Below are 22,736 nucleotides of genomic sequence, written 5' to 3' on the forward strand. Positions count from 1 at the left end.
GGCCCTGTCCTGATGGGTTGATTGACAGGTGAAAGGTGGTGATAACATAACATAGCATAATTCAATTTTGCTATCTTTGCATGGTGGTTAATAATTAAATGTTGTTGATGTTTTTTTTTGTTTGTTTGTTTTTTTAAAAAAACCCCAAAAACATTTGAATGTGATGAAATGTCAGGATTTGCCACCTGATCACCTTTTAATTTATTTATTTATTTTTTTACAGTAGCAACACCATGGCAGATTCTGTAAGTGCAGATATCGATATGTCCAGTATGTCTGATATTTTACAGTAGCTATTAGATTTCTGCCATATCATCATCATTGTTTCTTATAAATAATAATGACTACACACAATTATTTAATCATCATTTATTACAGTCCAGGCAAACAACTAGTTTGTTATTTATATCCACATATCAGTAATTTATATGCAATTATCATGAAAATTGTGGTTAACTAAGAAACCTCCTAAATAGTCAAAAAGGATCATCATTAATTGAATTATAATAGAATTATCCCACTCGCAATGAAGCGCAACATATTCTATTTAGTTCTTGGCACATATTGACAACATACAGTATTGATATTTCCAATATGGGCTAAATTCTATAGGAGAATTCTAGGGGAGAAAGAACTAAACTGTTTAAAAAAATAAAATAAAAAAGCCCATATGCACTTGGTCAGAGAAAAGAATTTGCAACAGTTGCATGAGTTTCCCACTGAATGTCAGTACAAGAAAATAAATTAGAACATTAGCGGAGCCAACTTGGTCAAATCCTTAGGGTCCTTGTGATTTGTTAACTGCCTGTCGGGGGGAAAAAAACCGAGCTCCATTAACTGCATCTGCTTGTACACCTTATAAATAAAAGTTGTATACCTTATGAATGGAAGTTGTATACCTTATTAAAATTGTATTAAAATTGTATACCTTGAATAAAAGTCCAAATCTCAGGAAGCACTATACCTGCTTAAAAATCTGAAGGCCAAGATAGCTGGTTGCCATGTTTTTCAGATTGGTTCCACCCCCGACTTTGCATTTGACGTAACCATAGAGGTTAGCCCACTGTAACACAACTCCCATAATCACCACTGCCTGCATAAACACAACAAGTAAAAACAAAACAGAGTAACAAAGCTGACAGGTAAAAAAAAATTCTGTCTATGGAGCCAGTGCTAGAATCTGGCAAATCATTTATCATCAGTACATATGCAAGAATCCCAAATGTACTTTGAAGAAGTAAGATTGTGCATACAGTATCTCACAAAAGTGAGTACACCCCTCACACTTTTGTAAATATTTGATTATATCTTTTCATGTGACAACACTGAAGAAATAACACTTTGCTACAATGTAAAGTAGTGAGTGTACAGCTTGTATAACCGTGTAAATTTGTTGTCCCCTCAAAATAACTTAGAGGTGTTCTCACTTTTGTTGCCAGCGGTTTAGACATAAATGGCTGTATGTTGAGTTATTTTGAGGGGGAAGCAAATTTACACTGTTACACAAGCTGCACACTCACTACGTTACATTGTAGCAAAGTGTCATTTCTTCAGTGTTGTCACATGAAAAGATATAATCAAATATTTACAAAAATGTGAGGGGTGTACTCACTTTTGAGAGATACTGTATATCTACACACAAAACAAAACTGCAAGTGTAATGTGTTCAGTTAGGATCGCTTTACGTGAGGATGGACTAATAATACACTGAAATATATTTACTAAATGTAATTCATTATAAAAGTAATTAGTATTAAAATTTTGTCTTTTTGTTTTGTCAATCTAACAATTTTGTTATTATGTGCCAAAGCCACATAAGGCTAGAAGAGTCAGTGTGTTAATGAATGCTGCGTGTCTTTTCTTGCTTTGTCGAAAGACATTCGGAGCACAATTTAAGGAACTGGACCAATTTCTTAAATGAATTGATAAATCTGTGGCAGCAGCTACAACCTGAGGAAGAGAAAGAAACGAGGTGAACAAATGCGATGTCTGTTCAACCATATGTTTGTGGGGGGTTTTTGACTACAGGAACATTTCAGAGAAATTAGGTACATAGTGGGTGATTCCCAAGTATGCTTTAGTAGGATTATGTCCACAATGTTGAATACCACAATTTCTCATGGCCCAACCATTATCTTGTTCCCCTACACCACAGGTTAATAACCTTGGTCCTGGAGTACCTCATATTCAACACATTTGATTGTTTTCTCTGCTCTAACACTCTTGATTCAATTAATCAGCTAATTAAGGGTAGGGGCAGTGGTGGCTCAACGGTTAAGGCTCTGGGTTACTGATCAGAAAGTCAGGAGTTCACTGCTGGGGCCTTGAGCAAGGCCCTTAACCCTCTCTGCTCTAAGGGCGCCGTATCATGGCTGACCCCATCTTCCTAACAAGCTGGGACACGCAAAGAAAAGAATTTCACTGTGCTGCAATGTATATGTGACAAATAAAGGCTTCTACTTTAACAGCCATTCCTAAGATTAAGTGTGTGTGTGTTAGAGTAGGGAAAACACTAAAATGCACAGGGCAGGGGGTATTCCAGGTGCATGGTTGGGAACCTGTTGCCTACATTGTATGATGTTGTGTACATGCATATGAAACAAGACTTCTGTGCAATTAATGGCTTTCCCAACTGCTCAACTGTATTCTTGTAACAATTAATGTGCCATCAGGAAATGAATTTGGTTATATAAATCACAGCATTTTCTATTAGGTTTGTCTAGCACGTCCCACAGATGCTCGAGTGGATTGAGATCTGGGGAATTTGGAGCAATTTTTTTTGCAGTGTGGCAGGGCATATTATCCTGCTGAAAGAGGCCACTGCCAATAGGGAATACTGCTGCCATGAAGGGGTGTACTTGGCCTGCAACCATGTTTAGGTAGGTGGTATGTGCCAAATTAACAAGGTTTCTGAGCAGAACATTGCCCAGAGCATCACACTGCCTCTCCCAGCTTGCCTTCTTCCCATAGTGCATCCTGGTACCATCTCTTCCCCAGGTAAGCAACTCACATGCACCCGGCAGTGAACATGATGTAAAAGAAAACGTTATTCTTCGGACCAGGCCACCTTCTTCTATTGCTCAATGGTCCCGTTCTGATGCTCATTGTATTCATTATCAGCGGAGGACAGGGGTCAGCATGGGCACTCTGACTGGTCTGCTGCTATGCAGCCCCATGTACAGCAAGCTGCGATGCACTGTGTGTTTTGACCCCTTTCTATCATAGCCAGCATTAACTTTTTTAGCAATCTATGCTACAGTAGCTTCTCTGTAAATCAGACCAGAGAGGCTAGCCTTTGCTCCCCACGTGCATCAATGAGCCCTGCACACCCATGAAACTGTCACCGGTTCACCAGTTGTCCTTCCTCGGACCACTTTTGGTAAGTACTACCCACTGCATACAAGGAACATCCCACAAGACCTGACGTTTTGGAGATGTCCTGACCCAGTGGTCTATCCATCCCAATTTGGCCCTTGTTAAAGTCACTCAGATCCTTATGCCTGCTAATTTTTCCTGCTTCCAACACATCAACTTCGATAACTGACTGTTCACTTGCTGTCTAATATATCCCACCCCTTGACAGGTGCCATTGTAACGAGAAAATCAATGTTGATCACATCACCTGTCAGTGGTTTTAATCTTATAGCTGATAGGTGGCTCCTTTCTAATCCTTTTGGAGCTTATACAATCTTAACTTCAGTTAAAGAGACAAACAGTTATATATATATATATATATATATATATATATATATATATATATATATATATATATATATATATCCTAGACTTTGATACTCACCAGCCATTTAATCTTGAAGGAAAAGAGAGTAGAGAACACAAAGAACACCCATAATATGGGGCACACAATAAGGCCGAGCCAGAAAATCCGTGATTCTGAACTTGAGACAATTTTTCTGCTGGCTTCCTAAAAGTAGAAAGAAAATGTCAGTCTTTTCCTAAGTCACTATGTTATATAGCAAGAACACTGGACAAGAAAATAATAGCTGTTAAATCATCTCTTCTCTATTTCCTTGCTATTGCACAGTAAAAGTTAAAGATTGCAAATGGCAAGTCATAGTGCACTATTTACTGTCCCTGTAATGTAGTAATATTGATTCATTTATTGACCTTTCGAGACTCAAATACCCAATGGCTCTTCCCATTCTCATCCACCTGATTCCACCACCTCAGGCCTACCAGCAGCCGCCCAGTCACATTCTGCAGAATGTGAAATGCAGAACATGTTATACATATACATACATACTCATGGTTGAACAATTTCCTGTTCCTAGTCACCCAGCTGTATAAAAAAAAAAGTTAAATATCAATGGGAATATATGTCAAATATATTTTTCTCATATGAATTCACAGGTGTGCCAATCATTGTTGCACACCTATATTTAACAAAGATTTTTTTTATAAACCTGTGTTTTGTTTGCAATTGTTTGATATCCATGAGAGTATTTTTGTGAATCTTTTGTTAACAAAAGGTTAAACAATAAAGACAATTTTTCACAGCCTTCTTCACTCATATTTACCAAGGGTGAAATAGTAGTGGAGGGCACTGTATATTAGAAATCTTATGTCATGTTTGCCTCCTAAAAACCTTCTAGACTGATACATCCATTCTGTAAAAATGGTTTAAACATCCAAATGTGTTGATGGACAAAAAGATGTGCACACTACAGGAAATAATTTTACTAAACACTTTATGCTGCTGATCATTTTCGTCTTGTTCGTGTATAATTTATAAATTGTTTGGGGCTATTCTGGGATTATAAGAGAATATAAGATAAACTTTATTGTTCCCACACTGGGGAAATTACTTCTGGGGTTATTCTGGACAGAGTCATATCTCCCTACAGTTCTTGCCTGAATTCCGAATGAAGCCAAGCATGGTTGAACCTGGCCAGTACCTGGATGGGAGACCTCCTGGGGAAAACTGAGGTTGCTGTTGGAAGTGGTATTAGTGATGCCAGCAGGGGGTGCTCACCCCGTAGTCTGTGTGGGTCCTAATGCCCAGTGCACTGACAGGGACACTATACTGTAAAAACAGCAACGTCTTTCGGATGAGACGTTAAACCTGACTCTCTGTGGCCATTAAAAATCCCAGGACATTATCTCAGAAGAGTCAGGGTATAACCCCGGTGTCCTGGCGAAATTCTACCATTGGCCCTTCTCTATCATGGCCCCCTAATAATCCCCAACACTGAATTGGCTACATCACTCTCTCCTCTCCACTAATAGCTGGTGTGTGGTGGGCGTTCTGGCGCACTATGGGCGCTGTCGCATCATCCAGGTGGATGCCACACACTGGTGGTGGTTGAGCAGATTTCCCCTCATACTATGTAAAGCAATTTGAGTGTCTAGAAAAGCAACATGTAACTGTAATCTTGCAGGATCAGCTTTCCTGAGACCACAACAGTAATGTGACTGAAGTTGGGACTCTGATCTTAACATACCAATGTCAAGAATTTCTTTGGTTTCATCTGTCAGACTGGCCTGCACAAAAACATGATCTGATGTGCTATTGCAACAGATAAACAAAACAGAGAAACAGTTGCTCCTTTAAACTGTTATTGTAGACAGAAAGACATTGACTGTCCTACCTTCACTGTCCAAAAGTCACATGACAGCAGGAGAATGATGGTGACCATGCAGGCAATGAAGCTGCTGCTGATGAGTTCACACAACAGATAGACCAGGATAGCACTTACACGGAAGAAAAGGTGGAAGAAAGAGGCCAAAGGATGCCTGAGAGAAGAAAAAAATCAAATCAGTGATGCTTCCAGAAACGGCTTAAAGTAGTAAATAAGCAATAAAAGCATTAAAACTAAATCTGGTGGGAAACAAAAAGACAAGGATAACCTGATCTGAACAGATAGGAGGCTGCATTCAGAAATGACTGTGTGAGGTAGTTAATTTATCAGAAATCAAAACAAAACTTTATATTCAAGGACTCACTGGATTTTTGACTTGTTCCTGTTGGCTGCATTCTCATCCTCGTCAAAAAGTGGAACATCACCCTGTGAATCCTGTTGACACCAGCCTTATTAGTTAATGCAGCAGCACATTCTGGTAGTGAGGATCAATCAGCGCATTTTAAAGCAAATTACACATCATAATATTAAAATAAACATATAAATACATAAACACACGCTAACATAAGACTCATGCGCTGCTGTAAGGAAAGTAAACCATAAAACCTTCATGAACTTAAGTGCAAATAGTACCAATTTTACTACTATTACGGTTTATACTACTACTAATAATAATAATAATAACAATAATAATAATAATATAGTTTAAATCTACAAAAAATCTCCACCTGTCTTAACATTTCGAAGTTTGCTAAACTTCCTGGTGACGTGTATGTAAACAAAGGTAGCCGAGGATCTGCCAGAAGGACCCCTGCGCTTCTCTAGCAAGAAGGCTGAATCCCAAACGGCTTCGCTCACTCCCAATATATTTGCATAGAGGGTGTAACGCATTGGTATGATTTCCACACCATAGTGCACTATATAGTGTACATGTCATGTCCGTTAATGCGCTATTTGGTATTCAGCCTATGTCTATGGTTACGTACACTACCATGTACTGCTTTCAAGAAACGGAAGAGTTCAAAAACCAGCTTTGTAAAATGGCTAAAGCAGGTTATAGGAACAGAAAAGAAAAATCGTAATTTTTTAAATTGCCATTTTAAGAGGTGTTTAATTTCAAATGATATGGCTGGTCATCGGCCACTTTGTTAGGAACACCAAATTCATACTGGGCAGGATCCCCTGTACTATGGCCCGTGGCATTGCTTCCACAAAGTTCACCGAATCTGGACAGCTGAAGATTGGAAAAAGACCAGGTGATGTTTTTTCCCAGTCTTCAACTGTCAAGTTCCAGTGAGCCTGTATGCACTGTAGCCTCAGATTCCCGTTCTTTTCTGATAGGAGTGGAACCCGATGTGGTCTTTTGCTGTTGAAGCCAGTCCACCTCAAAGTTCGATGTGTTGTGCATCATGATAGGCCTTTTCTGCTCAGTACCGTTTTAGAGAGTGATTATTTAATTCACCGTAGCCTTCCTGTCAGCTCAAACCATTCTGCCCGTTCTCCTTTGACCTCACTCATCAACAAGGCACCCCTAACCCCCTCCCTGAACTTCTGCTTGTTGGATGTTTTTTATTTTTTTTATTTTTTATTTTTTTTATTTATTTATTTTTGCACCATTCTGTTTAACTCTTGAGGCTGTTGTGTTCGAAAAATCCCAGGAGATCAGCAGTTTCTGAAATCCTCATAGCAGCCCATCTGGGCCCAACAACATTCTGATGTTTGATTTGAAAAGCAAATGAAGCACTTGACCTGTATCTGAAAGATTTTATACATGGTGCTGCTGCCACATGACTGGCTGATTGGGTAATTACATGAAAGAGCAGGGGTGTGTGTGTGTGTGTGTGTGTGTATATATATATATATATATATATATATATATATATATATATATATATATATATATATATATATATATATATATATATATATATAACTCCTTGTGTCAAGCCGTCACTGATTTCAAACTTTCTTTAATTGTTTTTTTTTTTTTTTTTTTTTTTTTTTTTTTTTATAATGTTCTTTGTGAAGGAATAGCCTTTTTGCAAAAAGCTGAGCCATACTGCATATGGTCTTCTTTATCTTCTGGCTCAGGTGCTCTGGCTCAAAAATTTTCAACCAGGGACCCACTTACCTGTAAAATAAATTGCACATACCTTCTTGGTACACATTTATTTCATGAACATAATACAACTATTCCCATATTAAGCTAATTACTTTTTATATGTACAATAATATTCATACTATTTGTTAGAACCACAGAGCTTTTTATTTTTTCCTTCTATCCTCACTACAATGTCAGAACTGTAATCATTGTGCTTTACCCAAACATTCCACACCATTATTTGGTGAAAACCCACATGAAATAGTACACAGTGTGTCTCTTTGACATGGACCATGGATCCATTCTACATTTACAGCATTTTGGAAGACACCCTTAACCAGAGCAACTTACATTTAACTAATTTTTTATACAACTGAGCAGTTGAAGGGTAAGGGCCTTGCTCAGTAGCCCAGCAATGGCATCTTGGCATGATTTGAACTGACAACCTTCTGATCAATAGTCCAACATCTTGGCCTCTGAGCTACGCTTGTGATAACACTTGAGCTAAATATTTACAAAATAGATTTTAAAAAATTGGTTAAGCTTACTGAAGGTGTTCAACTATATTAAAAATTTCTTAATAATTAGCACAGGTAAGTCTGCATAGCTTTTTCAAGTGTTACATGAATTTTCTAGGACAAAATGTTGTTTTAAGATAAACAAAACAAGCTGGTCTCCAGTAATGTGTCTAGTATGATTTTAACTGTGGTAAATATTTGACTGCCTGAACTGCTGTAATGAATTCTCATTAACAAGTTTTAGTGTTTCATGTGATAGTCACATAGTTTACCGAGAGACCAAAGGTCCATCTTTTCCTTTTTCTTAAATCGTATTCATACCCGCTCATGATGGCAACCAGACAAGTCCTTTTTATTTTGCTCTCTATGCTTGGTTCTGCATGTGCACTGTACAAGCAGTGGGTTCCAGACACCAACTTTGAAAATGCAACAAACTGGGACAAAGGTTCTGTGCCCTGTGGAAGTGACCAAGTGGTATTTCCAGCCTCTAGTAAAGTAGCTGTGTATGTGGAGGCAGCTCATACACTTTCTGGAATGCGTCTGCCTGTGGATGGAGAGTTTATTCTGGCCTCAGGAGCTGGTTTTTCTATTAGAGAAGGTCAGGATCCTAGCTGTGGAGCAAGTGGCACCACCAATTTCAGAGACTCTGACTCTCTGATGTGGTTTGATCCAGCTCTGTGGAAGGCTGCTTCCTCATTTGATCAACTGCAGAGCGGGCCATATCTCTTCTTTGTCCATGAAGAGACTATACCTTGCCAGCATGATGATGTAGTGTTCCGGGATGGCTCATCTTTCCGAGTGGATGTATCAACACATGAGAACAGCATTCCTGTGAAGAGTGTTTCGGTGCTGGGGAAGAAATTCAGTGATGCCTCTGACTTCTCACAGTACACCAGTTCTCATCTGGGGAAGCTGCAGTTTCATGGATCTTCATCAGTCAGAGTTAGTGGACCAGCCTGCAATGATATCACTGGATGTGAGTGTGGAAATTCTGGCAACCATGACCGGATCTGCTCAAATGTCAAGTGTCCAGAGCTGGACTGCAAGAAACCCTTGTACCCAGTGGGACACTGCTGTGATGTCTGCGGTGCCATCATGACTATTCATTTCTCTGACAACTTCAACATTGAATCCTACCGCCAGCGACTGCAGCACCTCTTCCTCAGCTTGTCTAAGTATAAATCCATTCAGATGGCTTTGTCAAAAGTCTCAAAAACTCAGAGACTGATGCAAGTCATTCCTTATGGAATCACCCAAGAGATCCAGGTGGTTCTCCTGGATGAAAATACTGGAAAGCTGGCTGAGGCCCTTGCTCAGGATATACTAAGAGACATTGATGCACAAGGTTCTCATCTGGGCATAGAAAGTGCTGAGTTTCATGCGTCGTCAGGTGCAAGTAGTGGTGGTGTATCTGGAATGAGTGGAGGAGAGGTGGCTGGGGTTATTCTGGGTATTCTGGCTTTGGTGGCTTTCCTGGCTCTGTTTATAGTTCTCCACCGTCGGGGCATGCTCAGAGTGCCAAATTTACCCCCGCTGAGTGGCTGGTGGAAAGATAGTGAGATTGGGGATCTGGGTGGGCCTCTAGACCATGGTTTTGACAACCCCATGTTTGAGAAGCAAAACACTTTTCCAGAGATCCCTGGGCTGTATGGAACAGAGAGTCTGAACGGTATCACCTTAACACATTCAGGTGTGCACTTTGTGAATCCTGTGTATGATGAAACTGACTTTGATACATGATGCTGATTAAATAGTGATGACATTATGGTCCCTTCTCAAATATTTAATTAAAGATTTAATTGATACATGCTTCACTTCAGTTGCTGAAATGCAAAATGTAAAGCGTTTCAGAAAATTGCATAATTAATAACACTGTAGTGATTAGAACATGTAGTTGGCTCATTGTTTGTCTCAGTAATGTTTTAGCAAGAAAAATGTGAGATTTATTAGGATTGTGATGAATTACATCAAATAAAGTTTAAAATAAGTACACCTCTGGATCATTTTATGTATACACAACATTGTAGCCCTTAGAAAAAATTTGAAACATGAAATTGTTTATCATTGCAAATCTGAACTTGATCCTGGCTTAACTAGAACAACTGCGTTGTCCTTCTTAGAGAGAAAGAAGACAGGGTATAACGGCTCCCGGAAGCTAGCAGTACATTTCTTAAGAAGTTTCATAGTCTCAGTTATACCATAGAAGGCCAGCAGACCATTTTCATAGTCTATGTAGCATCCAATCCTGTGGAAATTCTCTACGTTGAGAGCCGTTTCTACATCAGAGTGCCATGCTGAGAAGCCATGGCTTTCTCGACCAATGCACCATGAAAAGTCATTGCCTGTGATACAGCTGCTGCTTTCTTGACTTTTACGATCAATGCTTTTGTATGTGAATCCTATGTAAGCACCTTCTCCGCTCAGGTCCACCTCAAAGTAATGACGGCCCATGTAAAGGCTCTCTGAGGTCATCACCTGTCGCCAGTGCTCAAAGCGCTCGGGAGTGTCAGGGTAATTGTGTTGCCAGGGTGTGGTGTTGCTGGCTTTTTTGTTGTCTTGGGTGAGTCTCAGGAACTTGTGTGTGGAGTCAGGATTGAAACTCAGGTTGGTGGCATCTGTATATCATGATAGTACAAATATAATCAGTACAAAGGCAATCCATGTGCTTCACTTTTCAAAAAAAAAAAACATTCAAGAACATTCATGATATTACCAAGAATTATTTTAGTGAAATTATCTCTAATAGGCTTTACCAATTGTTGAAATGGAAAGAGAAAAGAAATGAACTTACATTTAAGAAAGTCATCTCTAGTCACAGGCTCAGGTTCAAACGCTTGCCGCTTGATTGGAGAGCTTGGGTGAACCAGCGTCTTAATGCCTAGTGTCTCTGTGTTTGAAATGCAGGTGTCATCCGGATGAAAATGCATGCATGACTGTATGAAAGTCTATTTCTTTTGCACTTACCACTTTTACAAAGTTCACTGAGCTGAACAATATAGGTAGACAGCAGCAGATCACACAAGGCCTGAGTTGATTCTTTAACAATGCGACTAAAAGTGGTCAGTCGGTCTATGAGGCCGATGTAAATGCCGGGTAAGCACACATCCACTGAACCCTTTTTCCACTCTGTGTATTCCTGCAGGAGAGGTTGAGCAATTAACACACTTATCTAATAATTTTTTTCCCCCACTTTCTGTGGTCTCAATCATTTTTTATTATCTTCTGCATCTCCGTTTGTTGATAAATGTATAATGTTCGGAGCTTTCTGTTTTAAAAGTCATAGTCACTATTTTAAAAAACATAATAAGAATGATGATATTGGATATAGATACAAAATAACAGCATGCAAAATTTTAATAATTGCCCGCACTGTTTCTGAAATGCATGAAACATGACACCATTAAAAGCAAATTGAAAGCAAATGGGGACGTTTGAGCATATTTTACTTCGCTCGTGTACTATTTTATGATTTCCATTAGTGTTAACTGGTTTATTCATTTAGATTCATTATTTGAAAAACGATTTTTAAATTAAGCACACATAAATAACCTCAAATGATTTGGTGACCAGTTTTACCTGTAAAAAATCGACAGGGTTCTTATTCTTTGAAAATCGCTCCATTTGGCCCATGGTCTTCTTCAGCTCAAGCATCTTCTGATTCAGGTGGCTATGGATGCTCTCTGCCTGACTCACTGCCTGCTTGTGTTCCACTTCCAGAAGGTCAAAAGCTTTCTTTCGGGCGTCCTCTATCACACTTTGCAGGATTGAGAACTGCTGATCAATTTCGGCATGAACCCCAACTACTGAGCTCTGAGCAGAATCAAAGGTTAACTTTAAAAAGCAAGATAGAGCTGATGTATGACCATTTATAGAATGGATCGAATCACATTTGTGTGATGGCCTAAGAAAACCCATCACCTTGTGAAATTTTTGACATTTTTTTCTATAGCTAGTTCTGAAATTGTCAGGTTTCCTGAGCTGAACAATGTTTCTCTTTTCCATGTACAGTATCTCAACGTGATATATAGTAAGATTTTAAATTCTGGGTTACCCCCAAAAGTGAAAAGGGAGAGCAATGCATTTACTTATGGAACATGGCCATTCAGCAACTTGATCAAATCTTGACACACTGTAAAATCGGATAAGTTAATTTAACTCAAAAAATTTGAGGAAACTCAAATTACCTCAAAATTTTTAAGTTGATAAATCAATTTCTTTAAGCCAAATACACTTAAATATAACAAAAATGAATTTTAAATGACAAAGTTTGAGTTATTTTTTTGTTATATTTAAGTCTATTTGCCTTAAAGAAATTGATTCATCAACTTAAAAATTTTGAGGTAATTAGTTTCCTCATATTTTTTGAGTTAAATGAACTATCTGGTTTTACAGTGAGTACTGTATGAGGAACATACACGTAACTAGCAAGATTGTAGACATATTTAAGCAGACTCCTGTTTTTGGCACTGAGCTTGTTAAACTGGCTTCTTACACAACCTGACCTTTGTGGGAAGATAGTCTACCCAAGAATAGAAGGCAAAGGAAACATTTCCACACTGTTTGGCTGAAATATATTTATACTTGTAGTATTTTACAGACAGAAAAACCCTATTCACACTAAATTATTATGCCTGATTATTTGTCTTTTTTTTGGCAGTTCACCAGAATTCACAGCAATATATGAGTTTTCCCAGACTGCCTCACATATGTTGTAGCTGTATCCTAAAATTACCTGCAAGGAAGATCATCAGCATGTGTATGAACAGAGAAATAGTGAACTGTGAATTAATAAACTGTTACTCACTTCAATGGATGTAGAGTTGCTCTGTAGCCTGTTAATGGCCTGTTCTGCAGCTGTTACAGTCTTCAGCATTTCCTTCTGTTTCTGCTGTAACTCACCCTTCAGATGGAGACACACACACACACACACACACACACACACACACACACACACACACACACACACACACACACACACACACACACATATTCAGCATTCACTATTGCGTTCTCATATCAAAGAAAACACAATAGACGGGATGAAAATCCAAACTTTTAATAAAACAAATAACTTGTAAGGCATTGTACCAAAGCATTCACTTTTTCCATGTTACAAATTAAGAAATCTCTGTATTACAGGAAGTGGCAGGTTTTACAAATACACAAGCTTATAGAGACTACAAAGTCTATTAATTTAACAGTTTTGTGTGTTTTAGAAAGGGTGTTTTTGACCAAGATCACTGTAAACAACTGACTCCAGCTGAGGTGAAAAGAAGCCCTTCAACTGTTCAGTTTCTTTGAAAACTTTAAACTGGTTCAATATTTAACTAGTCAAGGTGCCCCAGAGATACAGTTGGTAACCCTTATATTGTAATAATTAATTAATAATGTGTAATATTGTGTGCTATTATGTGCTCAATATCTCTTGTTAAAATGATGAGTCATTAATAAAACTCGTACTTATACCAGTTGTATATACATGCACGTGAAATAAAAATGCTAAAATGACTGTTTTTGAATTGTCTAATAATAATCATATATTTGTGTCTAATAATAATATAGAACAATATAATATAATACATAACAGTATGTTTCATTTCTAATACTTTCTAACACTTAAGGTCTGTGAACAAGATGAAATACTTTTTTTTCCCTGACCATGTCACATGACCTTGATCTCAGTGTGTATGGCCTGCCAAAGGGATTTCTGTGTCTATTTTATTAAATACATGAGATACTACTTACCAAATTAAATACAAATATAAAAGTATTTTACAAATATATAAAAATAAACATATTGCTAAAAAAAAGTATTGCTCTAAAATGAAAACAGATGACATGGACAATAAGACTAAGCAGATAGTACATTCGTTGCTAAGTAGTAAATAGAACAAGATGCTCAATAGCTTAAATTCCATACCTCTATATGTTTGCGTGCCTCATCTACTGGAGTGACATTGTGCCCTTGGTGTTCTTCTGCCTCACACTGTGGACAAATGCAGCAGCTGTCCTTCATACAGTACATCTGAAGTTCCAGCTGGTGATGCTTGCATGTGCGCTGCTCCATGTCCAGCTGAGGCTCCACTAACTTATGGCTTTGGAATTTGCTGTTCTCTAGATGCGGCCTCAGGTGCTCCTCACAGTAGGATACCATGCAGGTCAGGCAGGATTTCGACGCCTTTAGAGGTGTCTCAATACATGTATCACACATTACCTCCTCTGTTTGTGGGTCACCAGAGGTTTGAGATGTATTCTCTATAGGTTCTTTGTTGTTGGCTTGAACATTCAAGATTTCTTTGTTTTCTCTTTGTTCATTCTCCATGTCAGGCTGAGTGCTCTCTGGGATTTGTTTGTGTGAAACGGTTTTCTCCATACTCATATTTTTCTCCAGAGCAGAAACAGTGTTGAAGCTTCCTGTTCGTTGAGAGTAGTAAAATGCAGAGCAAGACTGTCATACACCCTTCTCCTTGATGCTGACAAACCGGTATGTGCAATTGTTTGTGCTGTTGTAAGCCACACCTAGAGTATGAGGCACACCTTATTTAAGGATCAACCTCAGCACTAGCGCTTACATACCTTACATAAGCCTGAAAGAAGGGAGGAGGCAAGGCAAGCACGTAATAGAAGGAGGTCATGGAAACGGATAATACTTCTTGAATGTAATTTCCTCTTTTCTTTCCTCTTAGAGGAAGCCTGTCTCACATAGTGTCCTGGCTTTACTCATGTGTTAGCTGAATGTTTTTGATTTACTTTTGTTCAATTGGTGATACAAGATTTCATAAACTGATGAGAAACAAGTGTAAACTGTAGGAAACAGAGAGAGACACAACTAAACACAGGGGTTTTGCGTTATAAATACTTGGCATAAATCAGTCAACCCATACATGATACAACCTAAAAAGTGAAAATAGGCTAATAGTAGTAGTAGTAGTAGTAGTAGTAATAGTAATAGTAGTAGTAGTAGTAGTAGTAGTAGTAGAAGCAGTGGTAATAGTATTAATTGTAGTAGTAGTAGTAGTGGTAAAAGTAGTAGTAGTGTAGTAGTACTCGTAGTAGTAATAGTAGTAGTAGTAGTAGTAGTAGTGGTAATAGTAGTCGTAGTGTAGTAGTACTAGCAGTAGTAGTAGTCGTAGTAGTAATAGTAGTAGTAGTAGAAGCAGTAGTAATAGTATTAATTGTAGTAGTAGTAGTAGTAGTAGTAGTAGTAGTAGTAGTAGTAGTGGTAATAGTAGTAGTAGTGTAGTAGTACTAGCAGTAGTAATAGTATTAATTGTAGTAGTAGTAGTAGTAGTGTAGTAGTAATAGTAATAGTAATAGTAGTAGTAGTAGTGGTAATAGTAGTAGTAGTGTAGTAGTACTCGTAGTAGTAATAGTAGTAGTAGTAGTAGTAGTAGTAGTAGTAGTAATAGTAATAATAGTAGTAGTAGTAGTAGTAGTAGTGGTAATAGTAGTAGTAGTGTAGTAGTACTAGCAGTAGTAGTAGTCGTAGTAGTAATAGTAGTAGTAGTAGAAGCAGTAGTAATAGTATTAATTGTAGTAGTAGTAGTAGTAGTAATAGTAGTAGTAGTAGTAGTAGTAGTAGTAGTAGTAGTAATAGTAATAATAGTAGTAGTAGTAGTAGTAGTAGTGGTAATAGTAGTAGTAGTGTAGTAGTACTAGCAGTAGTAGTAGTCGTAGTAGTAATAGTAGTAGTAGTAGAAGCAGTAGTAATAGTATTAATTGTAGTAGTAGTAGTAGTAGTGTAGTAGTAATAGTAATAGTAATAGTAGTAGTAGTAATAGTATTAATTGTAGGAGTAGTAGTAGTAGTAGTAGTAGTAGTAGTGTAGTAGTAATAGTAATAGTAATAGTAGTAGTAGTAATAGTATTAATTGTAGGAGTAGTAGTAGTAGTAGTAGTAGTAATAGTAGTAGTAGCAGTAGTAGTAGTAGTAGTAGTAGTAGTCATATTAATAATAATCCATCCATCTATTTTCTGTACTGTTATCATACATAGGGTCGTAAGGAGCCTGGAGACTATCCCAGGAGACTCAGGGCACAAGGCTGGGGAAACCCTGGACAAGTGCAGGGCACAATCACACACATTGACACACACACACTCACACACTATGAACAATTTAGAGATGCCAGTCAGCCTACAATGCATGTCTTTGGACTGGGGAGGAAACTGGAGTACCTTAAGGAAACCCTCGAAGCATGGGGAGAGCATGAAAAGTGTAAAATATTCAACCATAAGGAACAGTGGTTATGTATCATCCCTGATAACAGTGCTGAGGGTTCACTGTTGAGGAAAAACTAAATCTTCAGGCTTTTCTTGTGGCCTGAGAGTAAATCAAGGTGGTATCACCAGGTGCTGTTTATTCACATACAGCAGTGACTGAGACAGGATGAAGGCTCTGGTGTTGGTTCTTAAGCTCTGTTTTTTAAGCCTAAAGCATTTAAGTACTAAATATACATTGACAAGTAAAGTTGCTTAAATGTCTTTTTTTTTTCTTTAGTTTTTTTGCTAGTGACCTTTTGTGTATTCCTGGCTCGCACCCAGTGTTCCCAGTATAGGCTCTGGATCTACCAGTATAGGCTCTGGATCTGGATTTACCAAGTTGAAGCATTTACTGAATGTAAATGAGTAAGTTTCATTTTCACCCAGGTGAACATAGCATTGGCCACACAGTACAACTATTATCACCCTTAAACGCAAAAAACCCCTGAAGGGGCACATTTGATTTTAGTAGCTATCCAAGCTCGCTAACAAACTAGCTTATATTAGGCTAAGTATAATATCATAATTAAAGCCAAATACTAACAAGTTATATAACATTAAGCTATTATGTAAAGAATAAAAGACAACACGATGTGCTGTAAATAGATAATAATCAATGATGGGGAGTTGATGCAGTGTAAAACCGGATAAGTTCATTTAACTCAAAAAATTTGAGGAAACTAATTACCTCAAAATGTTTAAGTTGATAAATCAATTTCTTTAAGGCAAATACACTTAAATATAGCAAGTTTGAGTTAAATTTTTGTTATATTTAAGTGTATTTGGCTTAAAGAAATTGATTGATTTATTTTTCAACTTAAAAATTTTGAGGTCATTAGTTTCCTCAAATTTTTTGAGTTAAATGAACTTATCCGGTTTTACAGTGTGTCTGTCTAATAACAGCACATCTGAAATGAAATGTTACAATAGTCTTATACTAAAGCTTTCACTGTTGTAAAGCTCTGACACTGGAGACTTCTTGCACAAATGTTAAATAAATGTCTCCTCATAAAAAAAAATTAAAAAAAACTTCACCATATAAACACTTACCGTTGTTTGTTTTTTCTAACCATTTATGTGGTGTGTCCATCAAGTCTAGTGAAGTGGTTTTTTCTCATCATTCCTCTATATAGGTTGCATACGTTGGAATGTAATGACATTTCTTCAGGACCATGGTGCAACATAGAACAGTATGCAAGAATACAAAAAGTGCAAATACACAACAGTGTGAGACGAGTGCTAAACAATAAATACACAGAATAGAACAACAGATACACTAGACAATAAATATACAGAACATGAGCTGTAAACTGTGAACTATTTTGTAGTGTAGCAGCAACATGTGTATCAGCAATATTGGCAGCAAAAATGAGTACCATAATAAAAAATTTAATGATGCAGCTTCGTAAAGTTTAATGGTGCAATGGTATTGAGTCCTTCTGGGTTAGGTGTTTGACTAGCCCAGGTGAGCATTGGGAGGCAGCAGGGTAATGGGTAATCTGACTGTCTGATGGAAGAAACTGTTGTGTAAACTGCTGGTGGTGGCACGGATGCTCCTGTACCTTCTGCTATATGGCAGGAGGGTGAAGAGTCCATGAGAGGAGTGAGAGGGGTCATCCACAATACTGGTGGCTTTTTGGATGAAGTGGTTGTTGTATGAGGTGTCGATGGTGGGTAGAGAGTCTATTATCCATCATTCAAGTATCCCTGTTAGTTGAAACTATAGAAACGCTACCAAATTAGAACAACCTTAATAATATAAACCTGAGATATACTTGAATCTGAATTATTCTGCTGTGGTATAAATTGTTTGAGGCAGGTTTGAAAGCAGAGTGTGTAAGCACCTCAACACAGGTTTATTTATTTCATCAGGACTTCACAGAGACTCAGTATGCATTAGACAAGGCATATTGACACAGAGAGATAGAATACACATTTGTAAATGAGGAACCTTTTCATACAGTAGTTAGAACATACTAGAACTTTGGTAAGTCAGAGACAACAAGAGCAAAATAAATTCAAAACGTTTCTCGCAAAGCTACAGTACACCTATTGAAACATTTTCACATTCTTTGCATAACTTCTTCTTGTAACTTCCTCTATCTCTGCATCATTCCTTTCACCACTGTGTTATCAGTAAAACCTATCAGATTGTTCTCCTTTCAATACAGCTTGGATTTTTAACTGACTAAACAAACACTGACCATTTATAAACATGATCATAAACAGGTAGGAATAGTAGAACTGAGATGGATGATCAATCAATTTGCAGACTATTCTTTTTGCCAAGTTAACCCAGTTGAGCCGCATTTCACCTCCTGAAGAGGAGACTGAAGTGAGAAACCCTCAGAAACAAACAACAACTGAAAGATGCTGTGGTACAAGCCTGGAAAAGCATCACAGAAGAAGAATGCAGCTGTTTGGTGATGTCAGTGAGTTGCAAGCTTGATGTAATATTTTTGGAGGTGACCGTATATCACAAATTTAATATAATATGGTATAATATGGCATATAATATGGTTTCAAATGTTATAATACATCATTATTCTAGTTAACAAGCATTTCTTGGTAAAAGTCCAAAAGACACTGAAATACTGTCCCACCCTAACGTACCAAATGTGAACACTTCTGCTGTAGCCCATTTCTGACCTCTGGTGCTACAAGTGTGCCAAAGCAAGTACTGACTTTTCCTTGTGTGCATCTTTAACAGTTGTGGTTTGAGTGTAGTTCCTCAGTGGAAAAAAAAGACTTTCCAAATAATACTAATACATTTACACCCCATTTATTTAATTCTTCCAGATAAAATAATATATATATATATATATATATATATATATATATATATATATATATATATATATATATATATATATATATATATATATATAACTGAAAGGCTTCAACTGGTATGTCATAGCTTTCTTTCTTGAATCCCAAGGCAAGATTCAGACAAAAACTGAGGGACAAGCAAACACAAAACATAAGGGAAAGATGTTTTTTCTTGGATCTTCACAGTTTTCAAACAGAGATAAATGATGTTTCTTCTCATGTGTTAACCCTGTAACTCTATCCACCATAAACTAACAGGCTCTGTCTTCACACACACTTCCTCACTCTTCTGATATTACCCTTCTACTGCTAATATGTATATGCATGTTGGGGTGTGTGTGGGGGTGTTTGTGAGACCAAGGTCAAGTTCTCTGCAGTAGAGACAGGTCCTTCACATGGACTGTAATGTTGGATATTAGAGTGTGTTTCAAGTAAACAATTGCTGCAATATAGAATTATTGAAAAAAATTTTGCACCCAAAATTCATGTGTGAATTTGCATGTTGTGGGATCTTCTAAATTACACAGTGGTTTCTGAGCCTTTTTTTTTTTAAACTGAGAATTACTCATTCTAGTGTAGGTGTAATTTCCCATGACATGTCAACAGCTCAAACGACAAATGAACATATACAGATGAGCTAAATGTTTTAAGATTAACCAAATAAGAAGGACAAGGCTATGATTGTGATTTAGACTCTATGATTATGTAAATATCTTATCACTCACATAAACAACATCATGGTGGCATTTGACATTTTAATTCATTTGTGTTTCCTAGATTTAGTCCATATTGGAGAACTGTTTAATAATCTACAGGTAAACGATCATGATTTTGCTATTTAGTTGTTATCTTGAGAAATTGGGAGGATAAACATTTTGCTTTTGTGACATATCTGAACATCTACAAGGTCAGTGTTGGTGTTGTGTCAAGTGTATCAGTTCTGTTTGTATAGATTTTTATAGTTTCTCCCTGTTCCACCTTTCTCCTTCTCTGAGAGGCACCCTACATGTTTAGTTTTATCTCTATGCTGTGAAGCAATGTTTATATAGATCTTATAGTGCACTGTTAGTGTACACTATAAGACAAATACGCTCATTGTTTATATATAGAAAACACATACTTTATAAAGACTGCCCTATTATATAGAGAACTGTAACAGTGTAGGGATAATATGGACATAAAGCTCATATGACCATACTATTGCCTAACATATATCCATAACTTCAGTCTAAACAAAGATAAAGTGTATTACTTAACAGCTCAAGTGGCACTTGTCAGAAATGAACATGATGTAAGTAGCGTTTGCAATTGTACAAGGTATTGCTAACATACTGTAGATGACTCTAGTTGACATCATAGCATTTTTTTTTTAAAACGTGGAACCATTTTGTGTGTGATCACTTTGCCTGGGAAAGCCAGGGATAAGCACTCAGTATTAGCTAGTAATGAGAACTTAGTGATAGAGGCTACTGTTATAAAGACATAGATAATAGCACTTCAAAGCAAAATAACAAGGTTTTTTCTACTGTAGAAAGATAGCACGATCTTAGATGTTATCTTTATGTCATTTAACATACACAATGTGACCACCTATATTGTGGACCAATTACACCCATATCCACTTCTTTTGAACATCCCATTCCAGATGTAGATCTCTAAAAGACCTCTGCTGTTATAATAACCTCCACTCTTATGGGAAGTTTTTTTTTACTGACCCCAACTTCCTGACATGCTGGGGTATGTGAAGAAAAGTATTTCACTGTGTATATGTGATCAATAAAGACTCATTATTATTATTATCACTTTGAAGTGTGGCTGTGGCAATTTGCAGATTCAGCCACAAGAGTATTAGTAAGGTCAGTCACTGATGTTGGGTGAGGAGGCCTGATGCGCAGTCAGTGTTCCAACTCATCCCAAAGGTGTTCAGTGGGGTTGAGGTCAGGGCTCTGTGCAGGCCACTCGAGTTCTTCTACTCCAACTTTGGCAAACCATGTCTTCATGGATCTCATTTTGTGCACAGGGGTATTGTCACACTGGAACATGTTTGGGCCGCTTAGTTCCAGTGAAGGGTAATTAAAATGTTACAGCATTGTGTGCTTCCAACTTTTAGGCTTGGGGAATAGTTTGGGGAAATCCCACATATGAGTGTGATAACAAATCCTCGTTCAAAGTCACTCAGATCTTTTCCTGTTGCAATTTTGGTCCAAAATCAAGGTCAACTGGGCCTGTTTCGACTTTTTATACAAGTCACAGAGCATGATAGGATGTTAATTGGTTAATCTTTTAATATCATACAGTAAACCTGTCTCCAAGCATCTGCGTCTGTTGTGTTTCTCCATGCATTTGTAATAGCCAACTAGCCATTACAATAGTTTCCTACATGCAGAAGTGTATATTAAAATATACAGAGTATATACTCTATATGTAGTATATACCAATGTATGTATGTGTATATATATATATATATATATATATATATATATATATATATATATATATATATATATATATATATATACTATATGTACTGTATATATAGAATATATTGTATACATATTTTGTATTATTTGATTATCCTTTATGATATTGATACTGAAGAACTGGAGCACCTTCTTTCATCCTGTTGTTGGTAGAACGTTTTAATCATCAACTATGCCATAGACATCCATGGCCAGGAGGATAGAACTAGCTTTCCTTTCTCACTAGCCAAACACAGATAAATGTTAACGCATGTAATTAAAATAGGGAAGTTAGCGCTCTTTTTGGCTGTCACCTGATGTTGCAAGAGGAACTACTCCTGAAAAAGGTGTCATATCTGGCTTTGCATACAGTGCCCTCCACTAATATTGGCACCCTTGGTAAAAACAGCATGAGCAAAGAAGGCTGTGAAAAATTATCTTTATTGTTTAACCTTTTGATCTTTTGTTAAAGAAAATTCACAAAAATACTCTGCTCTCATGGATCGCAAACAATTGCAAACACAACACAGGCTGTGTCAATATTACTGGAAGGCACTGTATCTCAAACTTTCATTTGCACTAGGGAAAGCTCTTAAGCAGGGATGTGGAATTTAAGGTGTAATGTAATAGGATTTTTTTTAGATCTCATTAGTTATACTGTACATGATTTATAAGAGAATAATTCAGTCAGCTAATCAATGCTTAACGAATGAAAGAGGTTTTTTTTATTCTGTATGTATGTGTGTATGTACGTACCTACGTATGTATGTATGTATGTATGTATGTACGTGTGTGTGTGTGTGTGTGTGTGTGTGTGTGTATATATATATATATATATATATATATATATATATATATATATATATATATATATATATATATATATTATAGATAAAAACACATTAAAAACAGCATTTCATTGTGGAATTCAGTAAGAAAATGTCAATTTAATGATTTTATTGAAGGTGTGC

The 22,736-nt window shown here is 37.1% G+C and overlaps 3 protein-coding genes across 3 annotated transcripts; 1 reads left to right on the forward strand and 2 right to left on the reverse strand.

The window, feature by feature from the left end:
• Positions 1 to 357: 357 nt before the first annotated feature.
• zgc:112148 (trans-golgi network vesicle protein 23 homolog B) lies at positions 358 to 6,371 on the reverse strand. Its single transcript, NM_001201072.1, is given in 7 exon segments — positions 358 to 805; positions 965 to 1,093; positions 3,800 to 3,925; positions 4,129 to 4,218; positions 5,610 to 5,754; positions 5,965 to 6,035; positions 6,329 to 6,371. Coding segments are annotated over 7 exon segments (600 nt in total). The 5' UTR covers positions 6,341 to 6,371; the 3' UTR covers positions 358 to 778.
• A 1,509-nt stretch (positions 6,372 to 7,880) lies between these two features.
• Positions 7,881 to 10,211, forward strand: amn (amnion associated transmembrane protein). Its single transcript, XM_017461541.3, has one exon. It carries the CDS (start codon positions 8,547 to 8,549, stop codon positions 9,957 to 9,959), a length of 1,413 nt encoding a protein of 470 aa, XP_017317030.1. The 5' UTR covers positions 7,881 to 8,546; the 3' UTR covers positions 9,960 to 10,211.
• trim16 (tripartite motif containing 16) lies at positions 9,988 to 14,725 on the reverse strand. The gene is made up of 6 exons (XM_017461531.3): positions 14,140 to 14,725; positions 13,024 to 13,119; positions 11,796 to 12,029; positions 11,184 to 11,355; positions 11,011 to 11,106; positions 9,988 to 10,834 (listed from the first exon to the last, which is right to left on the reverse strand). Exons 1-6 carry the CDS (start codon positions 14,596 to 14,598, stop codon positions 10,281 to 10,283), a joined length of 1,611 nt encoding a protein of 536 aa, XP_017317020.1. The 5' UTR covers positions 14,599 to 14,725; the 3' UTR covers positions 9,988 to 10,280.
• Positions 14,726 to 22,736: the final 8,011 nt, after the last annotated feature.

Source organism: Ictalurus punctatus, chromosome 2 (assembly GCF_001660625.3).
Source record: "Ictalurus punctatus breed USDA103 chromosome 2, Coco_2.0, whole genome shotgun sequence".
Classification (NCBI taxonomy): Eukaryota; Metazoa; Chordata; class Actinopteri; order Siluriformes; family Ictaluridae; genus Ictalurus; species Ictalurus punctatus.